The sequence below is a fragment of the Melozone crissalis genome, unplaced genomic scaffold (genome assembly GCF_028551555.1).
Source record: "Melozone crissalis strain CALT ecotype California unplaced genomic scaffold, PUWL_Pcris_2 ptg000012l_1, whole genome shotgun sequence".
Taxonomy (NCBI): Eukaryota; Metazoa; Chordata; class Aves; order Passeriformes; family Passerellidae; genus Melozone; species Melozone crissalis.
The window spans coordinates 8,588,691-8,603,756 of NW_026535790.1; the positions used below are offsets into that span (position 1 = coordinate 8,588,691).

The 15,066-nt window shown below is 49.4% G+C and overlaps 1 protein-coding gene across 1 annotated transcript in view; it reads right to left on the reverse strand.

Moving 5' to 3' along the window:
• SYT17 (synaptotagmin 17) overlaps positions 1–15,066 on the reverse strand; it is a 34,810-nt gene that overhangs the window by 7,210 nt on the left and 12,534 nt on the right. Inside the window, exons 6-7 of the mRNA XM_054270869.1 lie at positions 7,216–7,336; positions 6,384–6,539 (exon numbers count right to left, since the gene is read on the reverse strand). Of these exons, the coding sequence (XP_054126844.1) occupies positions 6,384–6,539; positions 7,216–7,336 (277 nt within the window). The remainder of the gene's footprint in view (positions 1–6,383; positions 6,540–7,215; positions 7,337–15,066) is intronic.

Below are 15,066 nucleotides of genomic sequence, written 5' to 3' on the forward strand. Positions count from 1 at the left end.
GGGTCAGCATCTTGTTGCTCTCACCCTGATTAATGGCATTTCACTCCTCCTTGTTAAAGCAGTCAGTCTGCTGCAAAAAGCCAAACTCATTCCAGAGCATCTTCCCTGAGTGCCTCCAAACAGGACTGGGCCTGCAGGACCCCATCCAGCATCTCTGCCTGCCCCTGTGCTGTCCCCTGCTCCAGCAGCACCTCCATGGAGCCCAGCAAGGACAGAGAGGCTGAAATGCAGAGCAGTGGGGCCCCTTCTCCTCCCAAAGGGGATTGGGACATCTGGAAATGCACAAAGAGATGCTGTGAAGGGGCTCTGCTGGGCCTCAGGGATCTCCCCTGCCCTGCATCTCCCCAGGTCCCTCTCCCAGGACCTGCTGGGCCATCTTGTGGGGCCACCAGAGCTGCAGCAAGGCCTGGGGGCAGGAGGCACCAGCCAGGGGCTCCCTGCCCTCCCCAGACCTGGGCAAGGACCATATGGTGGCTGCTGCATGAATGGATGGAGCGTTTTATAACACCACACACAAAGGCCAAATTCTGATCTAAATTAAACAGGTATAAATCCCAGAAAACACAGTGCTGACATCAGTGAGTTTTTTCCATTTTTTCTCCTTTGGCTAAAATAGGATTACACAGATTTAGTCAGGGATTACATTTTGCTTCTGAGCTCTAGATATGGGAAATATACAGACAGTCCAATACTTGCAAAAGACATAGCTAATAGATGACAAGAAACAATTTTCTAGCAGTGAGTTGTCTAATTATCCTTCCATCTAAGAGATGTTATGATAGTATTTCAAAAGAGAAACCAAATCTCCCTCCTGCATTTCTGCATGGGAAGAAAACAATTTAATTTGACTCATATATTAGAGATTTCTTCCCTATATCTGTGTGCAAAAGACAAAGTGCCTGAATGTTTGTTGGGTTCTCATGTGGGAAAGCAAAAGCAAGAGGAGAAAGGAGAGATGGGCAAGTCAAACTGCAGATGTGTGGTGACTCCAGACACGGTGGTTTCCATCCCTGCAAGCAGAGGTGATGCTGGCATCTCCAGGTCACACTTCCACATAGCCAGGGAAATCTGAATTCAGATACATTTCTGCAGAAGCCTCAGGACAAAAACTTTATAAACTTTCAACCTGCTCAGCTGATTGGGACATTTGGAAATCAGTCTGTTAATTAAGAAAACACCACTGAAAAGCCCCACTAGCTCTGCATCCTGCTGAAACAGGCAGCATTGCTTCATAGAGAAAGCATTTCAGTGAAAGCACCCAATATCCAGAACTGCATCATTATCAATACACACCAAGAGTTACTTTTTCTTCCCCTTTCAAAATACAAACTTCATTAAATGGTCCCCATATTTTCCTAAAGGCCAACTGCAAATAAGCCAACAGAGGAACCAGGTATATTGCTACTGAACAGCAACCTGTTATTTTAATTAACTGGAAGTTAATTAGAGCCCTGGAATAAAGTTGTGCAGGGGTCTGAGGACACACATTGCAGCACTTGGGGCACAGAGGGGGCTGACAGCATTGCCAGGGCTCCTCTGCTGCAGCCACTGAAACCACAGGTACAGCTCAGCAGAGTCTCAACACTCTCGGGAACAAAAATACTAAAAAAAATAAATAAAATGGGAAAATGGGTCCTAAATATTTACAGAAAACAGAGACATTGCCAATTTTTAAAACATATTTAACAGTGAGGAGTACCAGCAAATCCTACCAGAAGACAGAGTGCCCATGAGCTGCACCCCGAGGCAGCAGTGACTGTTAAGATGTCACCAGTGCAGGTCACACATTTTGGGTCAATCCCTCCACCAACAAGCACTCCCTGCCCAGCCTGCTTCCCTCTGTCCCAGGCAGAGCATCCTGCCCTGCTGGAGCCATGGCTCCCTTCCAGACAGGGATGGAGCAGCAGGATCAGCCCCGCTGCTGCTCTCCCTCAGCCCCAGGGCTGTCCCAGCCCAGCTGCCCCTCCAGCCAGGCCAGAAAGAAAAGCAGATTTTCCCTCTACAGTTGCATGGAGATGATTTCTCCCTCTTTGGGGGCTCTGCCTGTGTAAGAAGCCCTGAGATCCTGCCATGCAAACATTCCAACAGCTCATTTAAATGGAGAAAGACACACAGCCACCACAAGGACCTGGGGGAGACAAACATCCCCTCCCTGTGAGTGCTGAAGGTTGTTTTTTTAATGGTAAGTGATGAGAAGATGCTGAGGAGTCACTGAGACACAGTTTGCCCTGGAGTGCTGCTGGTTTTTATTGGGCCATCTGGGCTTTACTGCAGAGCAAACAGCATTGCTGATGATTGTTATTGACAACATTATAATCATTAACAAAATGCTACAGGGCTCAGGTTTCAGCTCTGCCTTCCTGCTGCACAGCCCCAGCTTTCTGACAGACTGAGATTCACTGCACAGCCCCAAATCCCCCAGTGGGGAGAGCACAGGGCCTCTGGGTGCCCATCCAGCCCTCCCAGCACACAGGCTGCACTTCATCTCAAATATTCTTTTTTCTTCATGGAATTGATCTTGGCAGCAGCTGCCAGTGCTGCTGTCAGGGTCAAACTCCACCTTCCCCTTGCCATCAGACACAGCAACACCTTTGCTCACAGGTTTGTTCTCATGCTTAGGAGAACACCCCACCTTTCAGAGCCTGCCCCATTTCCCTGCAGGAGGTGACCATGACTTGCCTGCACTCAGGCAGGAGATGGGGGATTTGTGTCAGGTTGCCAAAAAAACCCCAGAAAGTGCAAAAATGAACCACCCAAAAGAGTGCATTTCTGTTACAACATGTAAATGGCTGCTCATTACCTAGACAACCTGTTTGATGAAGTAAATGAAAATCAAACATCCTCTCCACCAGCTGTTGCCTCACTCTTTTTTCTTTTTTTTTTTTTGGTCAGGACATCAGACTTGTTATAAGTGCGGTGGCTTTCCTGGTTTCAGCCTCTTTGGGGAGGAGCTGTGACAGACAACACTCGCAGCAGCAATCCTGACCCTGGATGCTTTTCCTGGAGAGGACATTTCCACCAGAGCTGATCCCACCTCATTTTGGGCACTGGCCTGGGACTGTGGGTCAGTGACAGCCCCAGCATCCTCTGAGGAAGGAGCAGAGGGAAGGCAGGAACAGCTGGGACAGGGCGTCCTGCACCAGGGTGGAAGGAGAAGCATTTTGGTCTGTAAATGCCAATAACTGACAATATTGAATCCTTGTGTGCCTGAGGAGGAGGAGGAAAAACCAAAGATCCAGCCCAACCAGTCCTGGCTAACACAGAGCTGTGCCTGGGGACATCATCTTGGAGCACCAGAGCCCTCTCCAAACCCAGCTGTGCTTCAGCCCTGAGCCTGGTGTGGAGTCCAGCTCTGCAGAGCACCTCCAGGAGAGCAGGGATGGTGCTTTACCATCTGTCTGCACTCACAACCCTGGGTAACTCACAGCAAAGGGTGGAGAAACCCACACCAGATGCCCTGAACACAGACAGCTGGATCCAGAATGCACAGGAGAAAAACACGCAGGGGGGAAAACAAAATTCATCTCACTTAGTGTGGATGGTGCCTTGCTGTGCAGTGTCCAGCCCCAGGGGAGCAGGAGCCCCAGCTGATGGGAACTGGCACAGCTCCAGGGCTTTCCATGAAGCCAAGCCAATGTAAAGACAGCTGGAAACTGGGGCCAAAACACAAAGCCACAATAAAGGTTCCTTTAAATTATTGAAGACATGCTCACTTCTGGCTCCCATGGCTGCTTTTACAGCTCTCTCTTCTCTCCATTCAAAGCATCATCATCCACCCTTGAAGCAGGATTATTTTGCTTTTCAATTGGACTTTGACTCAACAGCAAATTTAATTAACTGACCTAATGGACTAGAGACATGGATTAGAGGAGAAAAGAAATAAGAAACAATTCCAAACAAAACACACAACAGAAAGAACCATCACTGCAGCAAAAAAGAGCCCCAAAGCACCTAAGTTAAAAAACCAAAACAAAACTACGCCCCTGCTATGCTGAGATGCAAAATAGAGAGCTCACATTGCAAGATACTCATACTGCCAAACATTTGTTCCTGATTATCTTTTAACAGAGGATCCCAAAGCCCTTGACGAGCCCTTAAGCTGAATAATACTGTGAGGTGCCAAGAGGGAGCTCTGTGGGGAACACCACAACCCCAGACCTTCAGAAACTCATGTCAGCAGAGCCCACAGATGCACACAGCAATAAACTGGGGACACAGCCCCAGCACCATCAGGAGCCACTCTGTCACTGGGATGGACACTGAACGTGGCTCAGCATCCTCACCATCACCACGTGCCCTGATCAGAGGTTCCTGTGGCAGACAGTGCAGGCACTGACCCAGCAGAGGGCTGTACACACAAAAACACAACCAGCACCCCGGCCCCAGCTCTGCTGGCCACACCAACCCCACACTCACACCAGAGTGTCCCAGGCACAGCACAAGCCCCAGCCCAGGCAGGGCTGTGCCCACCCTGCCCCACACCCCTCAGGCCAGGGGAACCTGGTCCCACTGGTATGGGGTGTTCACAGGGGTCCCAGGACAAGGGGAGAGATGAGAATCCTGACTCCACGCTTCAGAAGGCTGATTTATTATTTTATTATATATATTATATTAAAAGATAATTATATATTAAAACTTACTAAAAGAATAGAAGAAAGGATTTCATCAGAAGGCTTGCAAGGAAAGGAATTGAATGATAATAAAATCTTGTGACTGCCCACAGCCTCAACACAGGTGGCTGTCATTGATCATCAGGTAAAAACAATTTCACGTTCTGGGTAAACAATTCTCCAAATCACATTCCAAAGCAGCAAAACATGGAGAAGCTGAAGCTTCTCAGGAGAAAAAGATCCTAGCAGAAGGAATTTTCATAAAATATGTCTGTGACACACTGGTCCTCCCAGAGCTCTGCACGTTCCTTCCCAGCTGTGGAGCTGCTGGGGACATTTCTGGCCTGGGATTATTTATTGCAAACTCACAGCAAGCAGTATGTCACTCAGAAAATGAAGCCCCACTCAGAGGCTCAGTGCTGTGTGACACAGGGTGATGAATCAGCCAGGTTCCCATTGGCTCCCTGGGAATACTCCCCTCTGCACAGGGAAAAACACCCAGAGAGCCTCCATCAATCCTGGCTCCATGCACTGTGCTGAGCAGCACTGCTCCCCTCACCCTCCAAGGGCACAGCCCTGCTCTCTCTGCCTGTTCTGCTGCCAGCAGCAAAGGGGACAGCACAGGGAGTGACTCAGGCCTGTCACAGCAGCACCTGATGGGAGCTCCAGGAGCAAACCCATCCCTGCACATGCAAGGTGCAGGCAGGCTGACATGCATGCCAAGCAGTGATTAATTACTGGTGTTCTGCTGAGGAAATTTCTGAGCATGAAGGGCAACATTTAAGCTGCTAATCAGCATCACTTTTTGTTCTAACATGTTTGAAAACAAATTAATGTGTTGGAATAAGGCTCCTTGAACCAGCTTTGACACCTGTATCTTCCACGTGAAAAGTAAAATTAAAAAATGCTTCAAAATACATCCTTTCAGAAGCAGATTCTTTTCACCAAAAGATATGATGGGAAGTTGTCAGAAGAAGTGTTTGTGAAGCATGAGAGCCCAGTGTGGTAGGAGAGTGTGGGCCCCACCAGCCAGCCCCTCTGAGCCTGCTCCTGGTCGTGCCTGAGCTCCAAAGGGGGAGCAGCCATGGCATGGGAGGGGTCCCTGCAGCCCTGCTCAAGGCTTTCAGGGTGGGAAAGGGCAGAGAATGCCACCAGCCCCAGCAGGACCCTGGCCTGGGACAGCAGCCCTGTGCTCTGCCCCTCCTGCTCTCCTGCCTGCCTTCATGCCTCAGGAACAAATACAGGAGATGCAGAAACTGCTTCAAAATAGAAATTCCTACCCCAGCCAGCACCTCCAGTGCTGCCAGAGCCAAGGTCAGCTCTGAGCCTGCCCGTGGCCCCAGGCTCTGTGGGCTGCACCTGGGTCCATCTCAGCTGTGCCATGCAGGGCTTGGCACACAGTGCCAGCCCTTCAGAAACAAAGGCATGAGCAAGGCCTGCTCACAGAACAGCTGAAGTTCACTGTGGAGCACCTGTGGGTGCCCCTTCTCACCAGCAAACCACAGCAAGTACCAGAAGTTATTTTGCCAGTGCTTGGGCTCTGTGACTGTTCACTTCTGTCCTCTCATTCTGCTCAGGTCTGACTCTGTGCCCAGGCTGGGTGCCCTGAGAAGGGCAATTAATGCTCCTCCTCTTCCTCTGCCCATTTCCAGTCAAACCAGGCTGGCAGTGCTGGCACAGCTTCTGCAGAGCACAGAGTGCCCATTAACCCCCCAGGATGGGACAGGCAGAGCCCTGCACACCCACAGCTGCTGCCAGCAGCACCACACTGACCTGTGAACACCAGGCTGGCATTCTCCAGCTCCTCCTGTGGGACCTTGAAGCTGAAGGACTCGTTGTAGAAGGGGTCTATTGTGCCCCGCATGCAGGAGGTCTTCTTGGTTTTTGTCAACTTCAATCCGTGAACAAGCTGGATTTTCACAAAGGGATCTGGCAAAGAGCACAAAGCACAGGCCCTGTGTTATGGGATCAAGAGTCAGCAGCCCCGCTCACCACAGGGATGGACTGAGCTGGGAAATGGCCTTTGGAAAGGGCTGGGACTTGTGCTGCTCCCAGAGACTGCAGTGGGCACAAAATCAGGCAGCCAGATTAAAAACAGTCCCTGCCAAAACCACAGCTAATGTCAGCCTTGACATGCTGCTCTTTTTGGGAAATGCCAAGATTCTGGCAGCAGCAGAGGCTGGGGCAGGAACGCGGGGAGACCACCTGAGCACAGAGGCACCAAGCAGCTCCAGGCAGAGTGGCCAGGGCCAGCAGGGAACAGGGGCTGCCTCTCACAGCCCAGCCCAAAGGGACCAAAACTCCATCAGGGAGCAGTGCCCAGGGGCTGCCTCACACAGCACAGGGAGACCAAAGCTCCTGGCTCCTCACCTCTGCCTTTACTTTAAATTTGGCAAGCCCTCCACTGTACCCCAGAGAAAGTGCTCAAATACTTTCACTATTGTTGTCTATACATACAAGAGGGACTCAGAATCCAGAGCCTTGTACAAACAGGAACTGAGCATCAAATCCCCCTGGGTCCCCCACAAACTGCAGCCTCACTGCTCTGCTTTAGAGGCACATATAATCTGAGCATGAGTAATGTGAGAAATGCACTGCCCTTTACCTGAACCTTGGCTCATGTCTGTCTGAAGCAGCTGTTTTGCTCTAATGATGTCCACGTTCAGCCTTCCTGCACTGGGTAGGTAGTTCAGTGACAACAGCAGCTCTCCCAGCTCCACTTCATTCTGCAGGGAAAAGAGAATGTGAAGATTTAGAACACAGCTCAGAGGGGAAGAGAAGGGAGAGAAATTAAATAAATCCCATTTGTCTAAGTGCCTGAAAAATGAATTTTAGTCACGCTCTGAACTGCAACCAGGAACCATCTGTTGCTACCTTGAGCTAAGTGGAAACAAGAAAGGAACTATCCCCAAAAGGAGATCTTTCTCCAGACACCATTCCTTCACCAGCTCCCCAGGTGCCAGGCAAAGAGGAGAGAGGGGCACAAGGTCAGTGCTCCATTTTTAATGGCTCCAGGCAGTTCTGATCTTACCAAGGTGCACACACAGACCTACTGGAGAAGACATTATCTTTCCTCCCCAGCCCCCATAGCACAGCAGGCACCTGGGGAGCTCAGACCTGCAGTGGTTAAAGCACCCCTGGGTCACAGCTCAGATCCCCTTGGCCCAGCCTGGCTGTGCCCTTGCTGCCCCCTGCCTGCCCCATGGCCACAGCCACACTGCTGTTCTGCCATCACTCCTGCTCCTTTTCCTTAATGATGCTTAAAATTAGTAATTAAAGAGCTGGAGAGCCCACATCACTGCTCCTCAGGTGTGAGGGTTTGAAATAACCTCTGCCCCTTGCCATGGCTCTGAGAGGCTCCTACTGCTGGATGCAGAATGCCCACACTGAAACACTCTGGAGGCTGGACACAGCAGGCAGGGATTGATCCAACTGCCCAGTGCCAGGGCCTTGCAGGAGTGCAGAGCTGGTGCTCCGTCCCAAACAGTCCCAAACCAACCCAGGTCAGGTGTCAGAGCCCATCCCAAGAGGAAAAGGAGCTGCAGTGATTTGCAATCATAACAAAAGGCTTAAATGTCTTTACTGATGCCCCAAATATGAGATTACAGAAACCAGAGACTGTGGGTAGACAGTAAAAGGTTCTCAGAACAGCCATAGCCTGAACTGACCCACAGAACCAGGTGCAATGGGTGAGCCAGCACAGAGGCACAGCCCCTGGCACAGACATCAATCAGTGCCTGAGGGAAACTGAGGCTGGGAAACCCAGCCACGAAAAGCATCTGATTCCTTAACTCAAATTCCCTTTGTCACAGCAGCTTGTGGGTCACACTGTGACTGCACATCACCCACACCCACATTTACCACATGCATTTTCTTTTGTCGCTACATTATTCCTGCCTCACCCAGAAGGAACCTCTCCTCCATCAACCTGGGCCAGCTCCCACATCACAGTGCTGGCCAATACATGATGTTTTAAGTTCTTTCCATCAGAAAGACACTCCCCAACACACACACAGTACTCACATAGCCACACACACCCTGGTGCCCTGGGGTGGCACAACACAAGGATCCCAGAGTCTCACTTCCCAGGTGGTTTAAACACCATCCAATTGATTTAAACTATCATCCCTCATTTGATTTTGCCCAAAAATGCTCCTCTCAGGTCTGTGGCTGGAACAGCCTGCAGACATGTTTATCATCAAGAACAGCCAGTGATTTTTAATCCTATTACCAGGACAGGATGGAAGCACCACAGTGCCCACACCACCACCCTCAGCAGGAGCCACACGAGGCAGCCCTCCACCCCAGCTCATCTTTTATAACACATAAACCACATTATCAGACCCAGACCTGCTTGCATTCACTGCTGGTCAGGTTCCATTCAGGCTTAAATTCCTAGAAATTCAGGTGCATTTGGAAATGCAAATGAGGCAACTGCTCAGTGATTTTATCACCGGCTGGGGAGAGAAAAACAGCTCCAGCTGCAAATACCAAACTGCTGGCACAGCCAGGGGCAGGCTGGCATGGGGCAGTGATGGAGGCCCTTTCCAGGCACCTCAGGCTTAGAGTGCTTAAAATCTGCATTAAGAGTTGGGATAATTACTTGTGGAGCTGTCCATTGATGGAACCTGTTGACCTTATCCAAGAGCTGCAGGCGTTTCCCTGGGCCAGAGAGGAGCCATGGAGCTCAGCAAGGTAAGGCAGAGCTCCCTGCTTCTAATTCATTTGCATTTCTGATCCATTTATTAAAAAAAAAAAAAAAAAGCCTGATGATATACACTGACAGTGCCAGGCAGGATCTGAGGATCTGTAACACCCATTTGGGCACTGGCAGCAGAACCATGTCCCATCACCCTGCAGAGATGATGGAAGGAGCCCCTCAGTGCAACCATCACAGCGTAACCAACCCACCCAGCCTTCCACAGCTAAGGGTAGGACCTAATTCTCTGTAGGACCTGACCTAACAGGGATTTCAGCACCTCTAGAAAAATCCTTTTGGCTATCTAGGCTTAAATTTGAGTAAGGATAGATATAAAATGCTATATTCCGTGATCCACCAAAACAGCAGGCAGACTATGAGCAGCTTCAATCAGTCTCAGTTCAAACCTGATCTCACAAATCTCAACAGCACATTGTGAAGCTCTCCAGGAGTGCCCACATTTGTGTCAATTATTTTGAGGGGAGGAACACAGAGCCTGTGCCCAAAGGCCAGGGCAGGATGGGTGAGCTCAGAGCCAGCAGAGAGGAGCAGCAGCAGCACCAGAAGGGGGTCTCCAAAAGGGGGCCCAGATCACAGAGAGCTCCCCTCCCCAGGCAGGTGACTCAGCCTTTCCCAGGCTCTCAGTGCCAGCAGCCAATGCCTCTGCTGGTATAAATGCATTTCTTCCAGCCCAGCCACAGGATCTGGGAAAGGTGCTCCAAATGCTGCCCCCTGGCTGGCTGAGTTTGGAGCATGTTGGTACCTTGCGCTAAGTGGATGGGATGTCAGCCACAGGAGAAGGAATCCGTGGCTGCTGTCACTGTCCCTGCCATGCCTGGCTGCTGTCACCAAGGCTGGCACTGTCCCTGCCCTGTCCCATGCTCAGTCACTGCTGTGATTAGCGACCGAGCAGACAATTCCCAGGTGCCCCAAGGAGCAGGGGGCACAGGGAGGCACAGGCAGGAGGTTCCAGCTCCCTGTGCCTTTCCCAACAATGCCATGGCTCCCTTTGGTGCTGTGACAGCCTTGTCACCCAGGCTGGGAACACTGGGCAATCATCCATCACAGTGACCTAACTCCAGCCCGTGCTCAGGGACACCCGTGGGGAACAGAACAAACATCATCACCCTGTTCTGCCCCACTGGAGCATCCCCAAAGCTCCAGCTCCTGCAGGGGCTGGGCTGAGATGGGGATGGATCCATGCACAAGAGCTGCCACGGGCACAGCGCTCACCCCAGGGCAAGGAAGGGCCTGCATTTTGTGTTTCCCAGGTCTGTCCATCAGGAAACTACAGTGTTGGTTTTGCCTTGGGTGTTTTGCCGTGCAGAGGAGCCCCTCTCTGCTAAGGCATCATTCCAGCTGCCATTATTATGCTGATGACGAGCAGTTCGTGCCGAGATCCCAGATGACCCTGGAAAAGCAATTTCCTGTTTGATGAGATGCCGGAGTGACACGAGCCTGGGATGTCTGAGGCTCTCCTGAAGCTCTGATTAACATTTCACTCCTGGCTGTATTACTCTGCCAGGTTGGACTTGCAGCCTCGGGCTCGCCCGTGATCCAGAACCTTCCCCAGTTACTGCCTGGGCTGAACCCAGGAGTTTTGAACCAGAATCTTTTCTGTCATCTCTGAAACACAAAGAGGCTCCCCCAAAGGAAGATGAGCTTTGAATTAATGCACATCTCGTTTGGACCAGGTAATTCCTTCCTCACAGCCCCCCCAGACTGTTTCTTGTGCATTGGTACACCACCAGCAAAATTCTGCAGCTGAAACCCTTCCCAACAGGAGCAGAGCACATTGCATCAGCACTGACACCCATGCACTGCTCCTAATGAAGTTTCAGATTGATTTTCCTCCTCAAGGTGCTCTGTGTTGGTACCTCCAGGCACATTAGGAAACTGATGGTTTAGAACAGTTTGCTTTAACAGGTTTTCTACAGCATCCTGTGACACAGCCATTGTTTGGGGAAGGTTGAGCTATTAAGGACCAGAACCTGAGAAAAAAAATATACTTAACAATGAATAAGAGCAGTGTTTCCTACATAACTGGCACCAACTGGACGTAGGATGAAGAGAGTCACAAAACCCCTTCTAAAGCCAAATTGTCTTTGCCATGAGAAAGCCTCTATTGTGCAAAAAGCTTTGGGAAGAACATATCCCATGGAGAGGTCCTGCTCCTGGACCCCACCAGCCTCTCCTCTCTGTTCCTCCTCCACAAACACACCTCCAGCAGCCCAGCTCTCCGCAGGAAGGGCAAGGAGTGAACAGCACTGAGGGGAAGGGTGAGGTGACCAGGAATACAGATAAGGATAAAGGGAGAACAGTCAAGAAGAAAAATTTTTCAATGCTGGAGCTTTAGAGACTCAAAAAGGAAAGGGGGAAAAAAGTTCCATTCCCACTGAAACTGAACTAAGGAAAAAACAAACATACAGAGTGAAATAAAAGAAGATAGAACAACACAAGCCAAAATATGAAAACAAACCACAGGTTAAAAGCTAAAAATGTTGTTATCATGATGGACAAGCATCCATCACAGTGACCTAACTCCAGTGACCTGCAGGGTGGGGGTGTCCTGCCCTCTGCCAGGCTTTGCCCAGGGCATCTCCTCCACTGGCCACAGGAAAACTTCCAGGGTGATTTTACTATCCAGCTGATGAGCAAACATGGCCCCATGGAACCACCTTGTACCATCCTGAGCATCACAACTGACAGGTCATTCCAGTGCACTCATAGTATGAAGTTAAAAAAGCAAGTCCAACACACACTCTCTCTACTACCAAAACGGCTTAATTTGAGGGAAGAAGGAACTTCATGCTATTTTCCCACCATAACTAGGCTTTTTTTTTTCCTTTTGCAGAATGATCTCCAAGCTCTCATTACTGCTGGTCTAAAACATTTATTCCTGCCCACTCAAATCTGCCAAAAGAGAAGTGAATCATATGTCAATAAAACTTGGGGTCCTGAACATGTGCTTCAGAATTCGTTTCAGCAGCGAAAAATGCGAATGTGAGCCCAGCTCAGCGAGGCCTGCCAACTTCATTCATGGCAATTAAGCAAAGCCACACACATTTCAGGGGATATTTAAGGAGTGCAGAGTGTTCCTATGGGGACTGGACTCAAGAGCCTTTCCATGAGCAGCTACAGCATTTTAGAAAAGCAATAATTACCCTGCAAGAAAAAACCTCCCAGAACTACCAAGGATAAAGGATTTGGCAACACCTGCACTGACATTTTCCACAAGAAGTCCTTCTGCTCAGCTGCTGGCTCTGATGATGCATCAGGCAGCAGCTCCCTGTGCCTCCACTTTGGGCTCAATCCCCTTTTGTATTTGGGCTGCCCCCAGACGAAGGGAGGAATGATGAATCTGGCTCCATGTTCTCAGAAGGCTAATTTAATATTTTATGATACTATGTTATATTAAAGATTGCTATACTAAACTATACTAAAGAATACAGAAAGGATACTTAGAGAATGCTAAAAAGATAATAATGAATACTTGTTACTCTCTCCAGAGTCCCAACAATGAGCTTGGCACTCATTGGCCATTGAGTCAAAAGAATTCACACCAGAATCCAATTAAACAATCACCTGTGGGTAAACAATCTCCAAACACATTCTACACACAAGCAAAACACAGGAGAAGCAGATGAGATAATAGTTGTTTCCCTTTTCTCTGAGGCTTCTCAGCTTCCCAGAAGAAAAATCCTGGGCAAAGGGATTTTCCAGAGAACGTGAATGCCACAATTCCCCTAAACACCGAACGCAGACCCAAGCTCAGAAAGTGTTTCTGTGCAGGCACAACCTCCTGCCCGGGGCTTGGCACCCAGCAGTTTGCAGCTCTGGCTCCTCAGGCTGAGGGGACAGCTCAGCTCAGCTGTGCTCAGGCTCTCTGGGCACCCACTGCAGGACAGTGCTGCTCAGCACCTCCTCACTCCAAGGAAATGCTCTGCTTGTCACTCACTGCAGCTCCATGAGCTTGTGATGGAGAGATTCCCCCAACAGTGAGGGGCTGTACATCCCATCCACAGGCCTCAGGAGCTGAGCTTGGTGCAGCCCCCAGAGGAGAAGCTGGACCATGCCCACCTGGGGGAAGCTCACTGTCCCTGCTGACACTGCACGCACCACAAGATTCCTGGCCTTCCCCAGCTCTGCAGCTCACAGGTGCTGGCACAGCCCTGTGCTAAGGCACGTTCCAGCTCAGTGGGATGGTGGGACAAGACCTGGCACCTGCCTTTATCAGCACACTCTGTGTCCATGGCTCCCAGGTGGAGACAGCAAGTGCAAAGCAGGTGTTCATCTTAGCTCGTGTCACTTGGCCACTTTCTCTGCTCTTTCACAGTGCCTGCCACCCTCCCACTCCCACCAGGATGAAGAGAAAACTTCCCCAAAGCTCCTGCCATCTGGATTCACTTTCCTCCATCTCCCTCCAGCTCATGATGTTTCTGTCTACAAATTCTATAAAAAAACAAAATTCATGTATTTTGTGTCTTTCATCTTCACATATCACGTCTGTGACTGTCTGTGTTTCTCTCCCTCCTGTTCCTCTTTTCCAAGCACCTGCTTCAGCCTTTTCTCCTGTGGCTCTGGGGGTGCTGCCAGTTGCTGCTCCGTGTCACAGCCCCAGACTGGCAAATTTTCCTGCCTGAAGATCAGAACTGCACCACAGTGGTTGGTTTGTGGTGCTCTCCAGGATCCAAGGATGCCTTCTGCCAAATAAATTGCAACTGCACGTAGATATTTATTTCTGTCCCTGCCTATCAGCATCTCTCAACACAAAGCACACTTCAGCAGGCTCAGGTTCAATCCAACAAGGAACTGATAAAGGCTGTCTGTCCCTCAGCTAATCAAGCAAAAAAGTGAGAAGTATAAAAAAATTGTCAACATGTCAAATCTATCATTCCACAGGCAGAAGGTTCCAACTAGTATTAAAAAATCCCTCAGAAATTTCTAGCACAAACATCACTGTTACTGAAAGACATAAAAATGTATTTTTTCAAAGCAATAAGCTTTGTTTTACTTCTTCCAAGATTTACCTCAACCCTTTGATCAATTAATTTAATCACCACTAGGATGAAACATGCCCTACTCAACGAACTTTAAAAATTTTATCATTGAGAAAATATGGGAAGATGATGCCAAACATCATCCCTGGATGTCCTGTATAAGCACTGTTGATCCCTTTACAGTTGCAGTCTGCCAGCTGAGGTAAAACCAGCAAAAAGATATGAAAGGACCACTTTACTGATCAAAGTGTGGAGGAATTTTTGCCTAAGTTCTTCCATATGATAGCAAGGGGATAAATGCAAAGGCTTTTAAGCCTGTGCATTCAAATGGAGTTTTGTCTTTCTCTTTCCTTTTATAAATATCAGAAATGCCAACTTCTGCATAAATAAATTATCTTGAATGCTGGTGAAGCAGACAGCATTGCTGAAAACAGCAGCAGCTTTCAATGAAACTTTGGAGAGGGGGAAAGGAAAAGCTGGCTCTGAGCTTGGCACATGAAGGCAGAGATGATCTTTTCTAATCAAGGTCTGTATTGGCTGTGGAATGAGTCCATGTTACTCAAAGAGATGCAAAATACAGAAGAGTATTTATCATGCAAAAGTAGGGAGCAGGGGGAGAAGCAAAACTGCATGGTGGGACTCACATGAGGACAATGGGATGCAAAGATATGCCCTACATAGGGCACACATTCGGGGACCACAGGGTTTTCACTTGTGCACAACTTGCAAAACTTTCCTTTCTTGCCTGAGCACCATT